Genomic DNA, 13,503 nt, shown 5'->3' on the forward strand with positions numbered 1-13,503 from the left:
GGGCAAAAGAAACTAATATAAAAAGATAAACCCAAATATATCTACAAGTACATTAATTACAAAAACTAAGTGAAAATCAACTAAATACACTAGTAAAAAAGCAAATATGGGACTTCGCTGGTGGCACAGTTGTTAAGAATCCACCTGCCAATGCAGGAGACACGGGTTCAAGCCCTGGTCCAGGAAGATCCCACATGCCATGGAGCAGCTAAGCCCGTGCACCACAACTACTGAGCTGCGTTCTAGAGCCCGTGAGCCACAACTACTGAGCCTCCATGCCACAACTACTAAAGCCCGTGCGCCTAGAGTCGTGTTCCGCAGCAAGAGAAGCCACTGCAGTGGGAAGCCCGCGCACCACAAAGAAGAGTAGCCCCCACTCACCGCAACTAGAGAAAGCCTGTGCACAGCAACAAAGACCCAGTGCAGCCAAAAATAAATAAATAAACAAGTAAGCAAATATGTCAGACTGGATGAAAAACCAAGACCCACTGTATGTTGTTTTCAAGAGACCGGTTCTAATTATAAAGACACAGATAGGTTAAAAGGAAGGAGAGGGATACGTAATGTAAACAATAAGCACAAGAAAGCTGGTATCACTCTACTAGCAGCAGATGCATTAGGTTTCAAGATAAGGAGTATGACCAGACAAAAAGAGGCACATTTTATAATTATGCAATAGTTCATCAGGAGAAATGCCATTACAAATAGATATATGCCTAATAACAGAGTTCTGAAATACACAAAGCAAAAACTGAGAAATAGACAAATCCACAGTCACACATAAAACACTTGGAAGTAAATTTTTTAAAAGGTGTATCAGTTTTCCTGGAACTTCCCTGGTGGCACAGTGGTTAAGAATCCGCCTGCCAATGCAGGGGACACGGGTTCGATCCCTGGTCCGGGAAGATCCCACATGCCATGGAGCACCTAAGCCCGTGCGCCACAACTACTGAGCCTGTGCTCTAGAGCCCACAAGCCACGACTACTGAGCCCGTGTGCCACAACTACTGAAGCCTGCACACCTAGAGCCCGTGCTCTGCAACAAGAGAAGCCACCGCAATGAGAAGCCCGCGCACCGAAACAAAGAGTAGCCCCCACTCGCCGCAACTAGAGAAAGCCCGCACACAGCAATGAAGACCCAGTGCAGCCAAAAATAAATAAATAAATAAATTTATTTTAAAAAAAAAAAAAAAAGGTGTATAAGACCTCTACTTGGAAAACTATAAAACATTGGTGAGACAAACTAAAGAAAACTTAAACATATGAAGAAACTATATTTATGAATTGTTGAGATGCCTCGTTCAATGTAATCCTAGTTAAAATCCCAACATGGTTTTCAAAACAGAAACTGACAGGCTGATTCTAAAACTTATATGAAAATGCAGAGGACTTACAGTAGCTAGAACAATTTCGAATAAACAAAAGAAAAAAAAATTCAGACTCCCATATTCTTATGGGAAGCAGAGGGGCAATGGTCCATCATCTGTAACTGCTTCAAGGCTGAGTAGGGGCCTGTCAGGAAGTAAAAGTCTCTGGATGCCTGATCTAGGGGCCCCAGGGGTAGGACAGCTCCTTGTTTTAAGTTGGTATGTGCTGGAATCCTCGCATAGCCATCATCTTGATGTGGAACTGTTGTAACGGTTTCCATAGCCTTTCCATGAATCTCCTTGATGATGAAGCACTTTTTGTAACAGCATCAGAGTACAAAAATATCTGTAAATGACAAAAGACTTAAAAGGCATGGTTAAACATCTGATTATATTTAATTTAACATACGAAATAATCCTCATTAAATATTTCTCTTTGAGATACCTCAGGGGCCCTCTAAGGTATCCCAAAGTTAGCTGGAAATCAAAAGAACTTTAATTAAAATTTGATATTTTAGGAAGTTTGTCAAAAAGTTTTAAAACACTTGGTCAAATAAGATCATAGGTCACTGTGAGACAATACTTATTCCTTAACCAAAGTGACAATAAAAGATTTCAAAGGCAAAAAAAAAAAAAAAATCAGAGGATTCAAACTACCTGATTTCAAGACTTTAAGCTATAGTAATCAAGACCAAGACAGTGAGGTATTGGCAAAAGGATAGATCAGTGGAACAGAATAGTGTCTAGAAATAGATCCATACATATATTAATATGTAGTCAACTGATTTTTGACAGAGATGCCAGGAAGATCAATGGGGAAAGGAAAGTTTTCAACAAATAGCACTGAAACAAGTGGATATCCAGGTAGGAAAAAATGAACCTCTACCTCACAAACACAAAAATTAATTTGAGATGGATCATAGACTTCAAAATAAATGCTAAAGCCATAAAGCTCCTAGAAGAAAATGAAAAGAATATCATTTTTGACATTGGGATAATCTGAGATTTCTTAGAAGGAATGCAGAAAAGCACTAGCAATATGAGAAAAATGGATAAATTAGACTTTATCCGAATTTAAAACTTCTGGTGTTTGTAGACGTCCTTAAGAAAATGAAAGAGCAATCCACCAGCAGGTAAAAAATATTTTCAATACATATATCTGACAGGGGACTTATATCCAGAATATATAAAGATCTCTTACAACTCAAGAACATAAGAAACAACTCAGTTTTAAAAATGGACAAAAGACTTGAATACACACTTCAAAAAATATGTATAAGTTGGCAGTAAACACATCAGGAAAATGAATAGTAAAGTCATAATAAGGTAATATTTCACACCCACTAATATTGCTAAAATTAATAAGATTGACAATACCAAAAGTTGACAAGTATGTGGAGCAACTGAAATTCTCATAAATTGTGATGGGAGTGTGAAGTGGTACAACCACTTTGAAAAATTACATGGTAGTTTCTTAGAAAGTTAAACAAGCATCTACTCTATGACCTACTAATTCCATTCCTATGGTATTTACCCAAGAGAAATGATAGCACATATCCACAAAAAGACATAAATGTGAATGTTAACTGCAGCTTTATTCATAACAGCCCCAAACTGGAAACAACCCAAGTGCCCATCAATGGGAGAATAAATAAACAGATTATAGTATATTCATACAATGACTACTTCAGAGCAATTTTTTCAAAAATGAACTCCGCATACACAATAGCATGGATGAATTGCAAAAGAACATGTTGAGCCAAAGAAGCCAGACACACAAAAATACATCCTCTTATGATTCTATTTGTGTGAAATTCAAGAAAATACAAAACTACTCTGTCTTGTTGAAATAAAATATTGGTTGCCGGGATGGGGTGGAGGGATTGACTATAACAGCCACAAGGGAACTTTCTGGGGTGATCGAAATGTTCTGTGTCTTGGGCTTCCCCGGTGGCGCAGTGGTTGAGAGTCCGCCTGCCAATGCAGGGGACACGGGTTCGTGCCCTGGTCCAGGAAGATCCCACATGCCGCGGAGCAGCTGGGCCCGTGAGCCGTGGCCGCTGAGCCTGCGCGTCCAGAGCCTGTGCTCTGCAACGGGAGAGGCCACAACAGTGAGAGGCCCACGTACCGCAAAAAAATAAAAAAAAATAAATGTTCTGTGTCTTGATTGGAGTGATGGTCACATTGGATTTACACATTTACCAAAAGTCATTAAATTGTACACTTAAAGCCCTTGTACTTCACTGCTTATAGATTTTACCTCAACTTTTTACAAAAGTACTTCAAAACTTCTGTGCCTTCTGAGGGCATAGATAGGATAGCGCTTTGGCCCTCAAAGTATTGTGAGCACCATTGTTGTTTTATGCTTTTTTGATTATAAAAAAACCATCTCACAACTGCCTTAGAAACTGTCACTTAAATAGAAGATTTATGTATATAATTGAGTTCATGTGAGGCGAAGAACTGATATAAAGACATCAGGAGTATAACTTTATTTTTCTTAAGTCCTAGAAGGTGACTTTAAAAAGGTTTAATCTTTTTGGAACATATTTACAAGATTATTAGGAGAATTTTTTTTTTTTTTTTGATAAGCATGCAAGGAAACATTCTGACCACATAAAATAGAGGGTCTTTTTGGGGCAGAGGATGCAAGAATTTGTATTTTCTTAATACCCTTTCCAATGCTAATGTTCAAATGGTTTTGAATTTTTGATTCTATTGTAGCTGAAGTTTGCATTCAAGACCTACTTTCCTTATGCTTCTCCGTCTCTTGTCATGGTGCTACTCCAACACCCGAAAGGTATGTGAAGGTTGATTCTGCCCATATTAAAATAACTTCTGGGATACACTGATTAAATTATAACTGTTTCCTCCCAGTTCCTTCTCTGTAAAGGGAATTGGTCATTGCTTACATCCTTTAAGCTCTCAGGGTCTCAAATTCTGTGGATTTTGATGTGAGAATTTGCTTGACTTCCCAGTTACAATCATTTACCAAAAGAAAGAAAAAAGAACAAAATGGCCTCTAGTTGGGTTTTGATAGTCTGTTCTGGATAACACAAGGCTTCTGCTCGTGCCAGCCAGATCTACCTGGATGCCAGGAACAGGCTAAAACTTGGCTGATTTGGAATAAAACAGTATGTTTATTTGTATTTCATTCTTTCTACTCTGTGCCCCCTGTTGCAAAAGAAAAGATAAAATGATGAATGAAGCCAAGGAAGTTTAGTGGAAATTTCTCCTAACCAAGCCAAGGGAAGCCTTTTGAAAGAATTCAGTAAGTGTATTAGACCACAGCCCTCTCTGATTTCATTTGCCAACCTTCCAGAGGCCATATCCAGTTGGGGAAGTGATGATTCTGCCCTGATTCCACTGATGTTGATCTGTTAACATGCCTGTGAGCTCCTGTTTAGGAAACATTTCAGAAATAGAGAATATAGACATCCTTCCCATCTAAAGCCTGAAATCTGAAGCAGAGGCAACACTGACACAAGACAGACTCTGTGCCGTAGAAAAAGGCATTCATCTGACCATGGAAGGAAAGAGGAGAGAAAAGAGTAAAAGAATCCATAATATTTCCTTTTTATGCCGTTTTTTTCCCTGGCTTTTTCCTGAGACTTGAGTAGGTAAATTCATTTGAGGAAAGTATGATTCGAGGTTTCAGAGCATTTTACAAAATCAAAGTTCCTCTTCCTTGTTCTAAAAGATTAGGTTCTCACCCAAAGTGACCCATTTGATGCTGTCCTCTCAAATGCTAGAGGTGGAGGTGGTGACAGGCCTGGTGGGATCTCTAGTCAACCGTTTTATGGAACTTAACCTGTGGGGACACAATGGGAAAACTTTAATAACAAGACAGAAAAGTCAGTAATTCACTTTCCAGGGCCATGTCTCACAGCCTAAGTCAGATGAGCAAAGCCTAAGGTCAGCCTATGTGAGCAACTGAATGAGCTCCAGAAAAGTACTGGGGTTGTTATTTTTTTAATTTGGAAATCTATAAACAAAAGACTACCTCTGCTAGTTCCTAGAACAGTTTTCTGCATGTTACATTCGGAAAAATAATGTTACATTCACAAATTGAAGTGTTTTTTAACAGTAGAATCTTCTATTCATCAGAAATTGATTTTGTGCCCACTGTAAAGTCTTGTAGGCATAAAAGATGGGTCACTTATGAGCCCTGACTATCCAGGAACTACAAGTAAAGAAGACATAAAATACATATCTAAACAACTAATAAAAAGAAGAAAACAAAAATGCCTTCAAAGCCTGCAAATCAAGAGTTACGGAAGTTCAGAAGAGGGAGAGAGATAATTTATGATTCTTTAACATTTGTGGGGTAGTAGTGGTTATTGTATCACTTACATTATCTTTCTCGTGTATTTAATTACAGAACCTGTCACTACATGGAAATGTGGTAGCCTTTTTCAGATGTTGTTTAGAACTACAGATACATGCTCAGAAGTGTTTAAGACCATGGGAAAATTGTGAAACCAGAAAAACTAACTAAAGAAAAGACATTTGTCTGTATGATACCCATGTATTTTTTTCTGACCTTTTTTTTAAAAAAAAACTATACACCTGATATCTTATTCTAAATTCATCACAATCGTAGAAAAACAGTTGGGCAGCCCATTCCTAATTCCTTGTTGATTATTTTATTATAATCTCCATGTATGTTGAAATCACAGATTACTAGTGATATAGAGGAGGGGGTAGGTGAGTAGAAAAGAAAAAAACCTGGGGCATCTTCCATATAGCCTTTGTAAACCCTACGGTGGGCTGCCTGTGCAGTCTCTGTCCAGTCCCATGTACCCGAGTTAAAGAGCCTTTGAGTTTAGCTCTGTGTAACACTGACAGATCTTTCTTCCCAGGCCAGAGACATAGATTCTGGCTGGGATCAGCATGAGAGCAGTGGTACCGATTCTGTGGACCAGGAAAATTAAGGCCTTTCCTCCAAAAGGCCTCTTCTGGTCTTAGCTGTAGATGATTCCTAATAGGTTTGACTTTTCTTCAGCTCCTCTCTGATGGCTCTCTCCACCCACAGATATCCCACGGGGACTTTGGCACCAGGCACTGAAACATATCTCTGAAATGCTCAAAGAAGTAGTTGAAGACCAAACTCATGGGTAAGCAAACACTGATGACTCGTAGGTCTATTTCACACGCGTTTGCTCTGGATCCTTATCTTCCCTTTGAGCAGGCCTGACAGGGGAAGGCATTACAAGCATACCTCAGAGATATTGCAGGCTTCATTCCAGACCACAGCAATAAAGTGAGTCACATGACTTTTTTGGTTTCCCAGTGCATATAGAAGTTATGTTTACACTGTTCTGCAGTCTATTTAGTGTTCAATAGCATTATGTCTAGAAAAAACAATGCACATACCTTAATTTAAAAATACTTTATTACTAAAAATTGCTAACCATTGTCCGAGCCTTCAGTGAGTCATAATCTTTTTGCTGGTAGAGGATCTTGCCTCAACGTTGATGCTGCTGACTGATCATGGTGGTGGTTGCTATAGGCTGGGGTGGCTGTGGAAGTTTCTTAAAATAAGACAATATGAAGTTTATCAGATCAGTTGACTCTTCCTTTCACAAACGATTTCTCTGTAGCATGCAATGCTGTTTGATAGCATTTTACCCACAGCAGAACTGCTTTCAAAATTGGAGTCATTCCTTTCAAACCCTGTCACTGCTTTATCAACTAAGTTTATGTAATACTCTAAACCCTGTGTTGTCATTTCAACAGTCTCACAGCAGCTTCACCAGGAGTAGGTTTCGTCTCAAGAAACTACTTTCTTTGTTGATCCATAAGAAGCAACTCCTCGTCCATTAAAATTTTATCATGAGATTGCAGCAATTCAGTCACATCTTCAGGCTCCACTTCTAACTCTAGTTCTCTTGCTGTTTCTGCCACATCTGCATTTTACTTCCTCCACTGAAGTCTTGAACCCCTCAAAGTCATCCATGAGGATTGGAATCAACTTCTTCCAAACTCCTGTTAATGTTGATATTTTGACCTCTTCCCATGAGTCACAAATGTGCTTAATGGCATCTAGAATGGTGAATCCTTTCCAGAAGATTTTCAGTTTACTTTGCCCAGATCCCTCAGAGGAACGTATTTCTTAAATAGTAAGAGTTGAAAGTCGCAATGACTCTTTGATTCATGGGCTGCAGAATGGCTGTTGTGTTAGCAGGCATGAAAACAACATTAATCTCACTGTACATCTCCATCAGAGCTCTTGGGTGAACAGGTGCATTGTCAATGAGCAGTAATATTTTGAAAGGAATTTTTTTTCTGAGCAGTAGATCTCAGCGGTGGGCATAAAATATTCAGTAAAATGTATTGTAAACAGATGTGCTGTCATCCAGCCTTTGTTGTTCTATTAATAGAGCACAGGCAGAGTAGATGTTTTAAAGGGCCCTAAGATTTTCAGAATGGTAAATAAGAATTGACTTCAACCTAAAGTCACCAACTACATTTGTCCCTAACAAGAGAGTTGGTCTGTCTTTTGAAGCTTTGAAGCCAGGCGTTGACTTCTCCTCTCCAGCTATGAAAGTCCTAGATGGCATCTTCTTCCAATATAAAGCTATTTCGTCTACATTGAAAATCTGTTGTTTAATGTAGCCACCTTCATTAATTATCTTGCTAGATCTTCCAGATAACTTGCTGCAGCTTCTACACCAGCACTTGCTGCTTCACCTTTCACTTTTACATATGGAGATGGTTTCTTTCCTTAAACCTCATGAGCCAACCTGTGCTAGCTTCAGACTTTTCTTCTGTAGCTTCCTTACCTCTCTCAGCCCTTATAGAATTGAAGAGAGTTAGGGCCTTGATCTGGACTAGGCTTTGGCTTAAGAGAATGTTGTGGCTTGTTTGATCTTCTATCCAGACCACTACAACTTTCTTCATATCAGCAATGACTGTTTTGCTTTCTTATCGTTCATGTGTTCACTGTAGTAGCACTTTTAATTCCCTTCAAGAACATTTCCTTTGCATTCACACCTTGGCTAACTGTTTGGTGCAAGAAGCTTAGCTTTCAGCGCATCTCAGCTTTAGACGTGCCTTCCTCACCAAGCTTTATAATTTCTAGCTTCTGATTTAAAGTAAGAGACGTGCCACTCTCCCTTTCACTTGAACAGTTAGAGGCCATTGTAGGGTTATTAACTGGCCTAATTTCAATATTGTTGTGTCTCCTACAGAGGCCCAAGGAGAAGGAGAGAAAACGGACAATTGGTAGGGCAGTCAGAACACACACATTTATTCATTAAGTTCATCATCGTATATTGGCACAGTTCATGGCACCCCAGAACAATTACAATAGTAACAAGGAACATCACTGATCACAGATCACCATGACAAATATAATGGAAAAGTTTGAAATATTGTGAGAATCACCTAATTGTACACAGACAGGAAGCGAGCAAATGCTGTTGGAAAAATGAAGCCAATAGACTTGCTCGACGCAGGGTTGCCACGACCTTCAGTCTGTGGAAAAAAAACAATTACCTGTGAAGTGCAGTAAAATGAGGTATGGCTGTATTGGTCTGTTTCCATCCCCAAACAGGTAAGCACACTGCTGAGTAAGAAGTGGAGGAAGCACTTTGAGCAGCTCAGAATAAATAGGCTGCATGTGTAAATACCTGGCATAGCAACTGTTCTGAGTAATGGCTAGTGTTAGGCTTTGAAATGTACCAGCATAACAATAAAAATAATGGACCTTAGGAAAAAAGCAGTGCTCACATGCTGCAGCCCCTGGCCTGCAGAAGGAGAAGGGCGCCTCTCTGGGCCCTTCTCTACCTCTCTAGGGAAGGAAATTCTAAACTTCTCCTGCACAGTAGGATGAAGTGTTTCTTTTCCTCCTTCTTGTAATAAATATTTGTCTAAAATTAGAAAATCCATTCTAACATAATTTCTAACACTATGATATTAGGTACCCTCTTATATGTGTTATTTCCCTAGAAGCATTCACATTTAGGCTTTGCTAAGTTCTTTGTAACATAGTACCCTTCGACTTCCTCTTAACTTCTTTGCTTTTAGAGTGTACATGTTTCATTCATTGTCTGTACTAGCCTACTAATACTGTCTTTATTTGTTGCCACTTTTCCTTCTTGAAACTCTCTATAATCTCATTACTGAGCCATCACGTATCATGGCTGGTGCTCTTCTGTTCATCATCACTGATGCAGGTTTGGGGGCCAGTTACTCACTTACACAGCCTCCCTCCCCGACCCTGCCCCCAAACTCTTACCAGTAGAGGAGACAGACAGAACTGTCAGCCAAGTGGGGATCAGAGGATTGGCCATATTAACGACCTGCCATACCCTGGCAGCCCCATACACACCCCTTCTGGTTGTCTCTGTTGAAGAGCAGGGCCTAGACCCCAAACCTCTTAGGGCTCCTGCCTAACCCAGATCTGCCTCAACTAGGCTTCAGGGCCACCTGCGGGGAGGGCTCTGTGAGCAGCTTTAGGCACCTTCTCAGCCAGCCCCATGGGACTGCATTGCACACTCGGCTGCTAGAGGAAGAGAGGCAGAATGACCAGGCCTTGAGCCGTGATCCAGGAGGGATGCCCATGTGGGGGCAGCGAGCATGGGGGAGCCCGTGCTCAGCTCACTCGTCCGTGAGGCCTGCAGGAAGGAGACCCCGTGGAGCTGGTTCCTTGCTTCTGAGACATAACCCAGCCCACTGCTCATGTGGCCCCTGGAGCATCAGCTCTCCCTCTTGTGGGGACAAGGGAGTAAGACTAATGCTCCTCCTTCTTCCTTTTCTGTCACTGTTTTGCAAGTTAGATTTCAGAACATTTAATCACTTGTTTTCGGGGAAGACTTGAACAGGAGGAGAGCAGTGACTAGGAGAGGTGGGAACGGCGCTGGCTTGGGGATTCCACGGGCCAAGCAGGGGACCACGCACCCAGATCCAGCAAAGACGGAGCGCTGCAGAGGGGCTCAGAGCTTTCCTGTTCTAGGAGCTTCCCCAGTTCAGAAGGAAAGTTCTGCTCTATGTTAATCTCAGGCCAGTCTTGCTCCATTTCTCCCAGGGGAGATGTTAAACTGCTAGGACTGTCACTATGCAAAATTAGTGGGTCCTTACCTTAAGCAGAGTCTACCCTTTATTGCAACTCCCGGTTCCCTGTGTGACAAAAGGATAGCTTCACAAAAGCTTTAACTTTTCAGCATTGATGTATACTTGATGACAGGAAAGAGTACAGTATACAGCTCCTTAAAAATTCATAATTGCCAAAATACTGACCAGAATCTTTTGTCTTGTGAGAAAAGGAATGGCACGTGTTTCGGCCTGTGTCCCTTCTCTGGTCTCCGTCTGGACCCCAGGGAGCCCCCTCGTCTCTTGCTTGGGGCTACCTGGGTGGCTGCCTGGTGGCTGAGGGGCCCCACTCTCCACAGCAGCCCAGCTGTGCAGGCCACGCAGAAGGCAGAGCGGTGGGCCTGCAGGTTCTCATCTTGCATCGTTCTTGATGATCATGGGCCAAAACCTTCCTTTCTCGAAGGCCTGTTTTCACTCAGTGTCCCTGGATGACCTTGATTGATTTAAAGATTTAAACGTCTGAGGTCCTCAGGGCACATGAGGTTTTGAGAGGCACGCCATTGAAAGTCCTGTGACAGGTTCAGGGCAGCACTGTGAGCTCTCTTTCTGAGGCTAACTCGTATTCCTTGCAAATTGTACTTCAGTGGATAAGAACAATTGAAGCCAACCATTCACAAACATAAGTTGCTTTAAGAACCTAAAGGAAAAAGAAATAAAGTTGCCCGGCTGCCATGTGTTTTGGTTCTGTTCCAGGTCCTACGGAGGCCCCTTTGAGAGCTGGTTTTTGTTCGTTCACTTTGGAGGATGGGCTGATATGGCGGCTGAGCAGTTACTGACGTCGGAAGCTGAGGCTGAAGCTCCAGAGGCCCTGCTGTGGCTCCTGGCTTTCAGCTGCGGTCCAGGAGCTGGGCATCAGCAGAGAGCACAGACCATGGTGGGTGGCCAGGCCTATGGTGTGCGGCCTCAGGATCAGTCTCTCAGGGGCTGGAAGGGGCCCTGCAGTGGGTTTGGCTTTCACTGACCCCCAGGCACCTCAGCAGGTACATGCAGACATCCGCCTGGACGAGTGAGTGGGAGCTGGGCCTGTGGTCGAGGTGTTTTCCTGCCCTCAGGAGTGGACTGGAGGCCAGGCGCTGCCTGCTGTCCTGGGAGGCACCGAGGAGATGAGGTGCAGCCCTTCCATCCCTGGGTCATTTTATCTCTTCTTGGTCACTGCCACTCTGTCATGCTTCACAGGCGTGCCTGGCCCTGGGGCTGCTCCCTCCAGGGGATGCCATGCAGGGTCTGACCGCTCTTCTGAGGAGCATCGTCCTCTTTCTGATCAGTGGCCTGGCACTGTCTGCTTCCGTCTTGACTTAACTCCTTTCTTGGATCAGTCAATAGATCCTCACAGAACCGGCTTTGTTTAGAACTCTTAGAAAAGTAATCACATGATATTAACCACTTAGTTTCTGAAAAAGGACTTGGTCATTTCCTAAATAACAGAGCAGCAAAGTACAGGAGTGGCTAGCTGTCTGTGGCAAAGACAGTTGTTATTTTGCGTGGAATATAATATTAACAGGAGCAATGTTTTGATTAAAGGCATTTGCGCCTTCCTTACAAACATTTATTTGCTGGTTTTTAAAAGTTCAACTGCCAGCGCTTTTTGCTGATTTTAACAATTAAAGGGAGCAGGTTTCTTTACGTAGAGAGCAGTGCTCCTATTTGCTTGATGGTTTCTGTTTGAACAAAACAGAGACTAGTTCAGATATGGCTGTATATTTCACTTGTTTAAAAGCACGTTATATGGCAGGAGAAAGAAAAGAGTTGGGATTTTAAAAAGCTGAAATTTGGTGATGATTTTGGATCAAAAATAGAACATTTTTTTTTTTTTTTAGAAATTAACATGTATCTCAGAATTGCTATCTGATTAAAAAGAAAGCCTATTTTTTCCCTTTTAAAATATCACATTAAACTAATTGAAGAGAATCCTAATTTTTCATTATCTTAATTTTAATAATAATTAAAATGTATGAAGCACTAATGATTTCTGAAGCCTTTTTATATACTTTATATTTGATTCTGTATAAGCTAAATTGGTAGGTTATATGTTAAATTCCAAATCGATCATAGAAGCTGACAGATTACTTTTGAAGCGTAGAGAAATAAATTGTCCAATAAGGTTTATTTTCTAGAGAGTTCTGCATTGGCCTATCTTTCTACTAGTTAAGTTGGTCCTTTTTTTTTAATAAAACGTATGCCTAGTTCTTACTCAGGGGGTGCTTTGGCAGCCTGGATAGAAACAGATTAGCTCACTCAGTAGTTTAGTGCCAGTACATCTGTTTCCTTCCTCTTCCCTCTCGGTGCTCAACCTGAGGCACCAGTTCGTGCGGCATCCCGGGGAGCAAATGGGGCCCAGTTTTCCTAGTTTAACTAGTAGTGCATACTTCTCGCTCTCCTGACCTTTGATGGTCTGTTGGATGACTTGACAAACCGTGAACTGTCTTTGAAAGCATGATTATTGTAAGATTTGACTGAGCTTGACAATATCTGTGCCTTTGCCTTGAAAGGCATAATTACATCACGGTACCGGACTGTACGCAGCGGTGTTCTGTGGCTGGAACCGTCACCTCTGCTGGGCAGCCTTGAGGTGCAGGATTGGGAGGGGGTGGGGCAAAGAGCAGCCGTTCCTGCCTGAGACGCGTACGGCCGGCTCAGAGACCGCTCCACTCTGCAAACCATGTTCTCTGCCAGCCAGTGTTCATCTCCTTTTGCTGACTTTGAATTAAATCATGATAAAAAAACAACTATGTTTGTATACTCTTAAGAATTAGGTGAGGGTTCATACTCTTTAACCCTGTCATTCTACTTCTAGGAATTATCCTAAGGAAGTAGTTAGAGAGCCATATGAAGATTTATGTACGAGATCATTGCAGCATTGTTTGTAACTGCAATAACTGAAAATGGCCTACATTTCAATAGTAAGGATATCGGCTAAATAAATTGTGGTGTATTACAACCACAGAATAGCATTCTACCATGAAAAATCATGTTATCAAAGAAAATGTGCTATAGATAATGGTAAATTGCTTATAGTGAACTGTGAAAACTAGAATACCTT

General features: G+C 41.5%; 2 protein-coding genes across 2 annotated transcripts in view; one reads left to right on the plus strand and one right to left on the minus strand.

The window, feature by feature from the left end:
* FANCC (FA complementation group C) overlaps positions 1 to 13,503 on the plus strand; it is a 264,472-nt gene that overhangs the window by 241,818 nt on the left and 9,151 nt on the right. Inside the window, exons 11-13 of the mRNA XM_089913032.1 lie at positions 4,092 to 4,167; positions 6,403 to 6,484; positions 11,157 to 11,337. Coding sequence (XP_089769158.1) covers positions 4,092 to 4,167; positions 6,403 to 6,484; positions 11,157 to 11,337 — 339 coding nt within the window. The remainder of the gene's footprint in view (positions 1 to 4,091; positions 4,168 to 6,402; positions 6,485 to 11,156; positions 11,338 to 13,503) is intronic.
* AOPEP (aminopeptidase O (putative)) overlaps positions 1,135 to 13,503 on the minus strand; it is a 390,564-nt gene continuing 378,195 nt past the window's right edge. The window contains exon 17 of the mRNA XM_089913028.1: positions 1,135 to 5,178. The gene's annotated coding sequence lies outside the window, so the exon portion shown is untranslated. The remainder of the gene's footprint in view (positions 5,179 to 13,503) is intronic.

The sequence above is a fragment of the Delphinapterus leucas genome, chromosome 6 (assembly GCF_059928025.1).
Source record: "Delphinapterus leucas isolate spDelLeu-1000000601 "Yukka" chromosome 6, BTC_Dleu_Yukka2, whole genome shotgun sequence".
Lineage (NCBI taxonomy): Eukaryota > Metazoa > Chordata > Mammalia > Artiodactyla > Monodontidae > Delphinapterus > Delphinapterus leucas.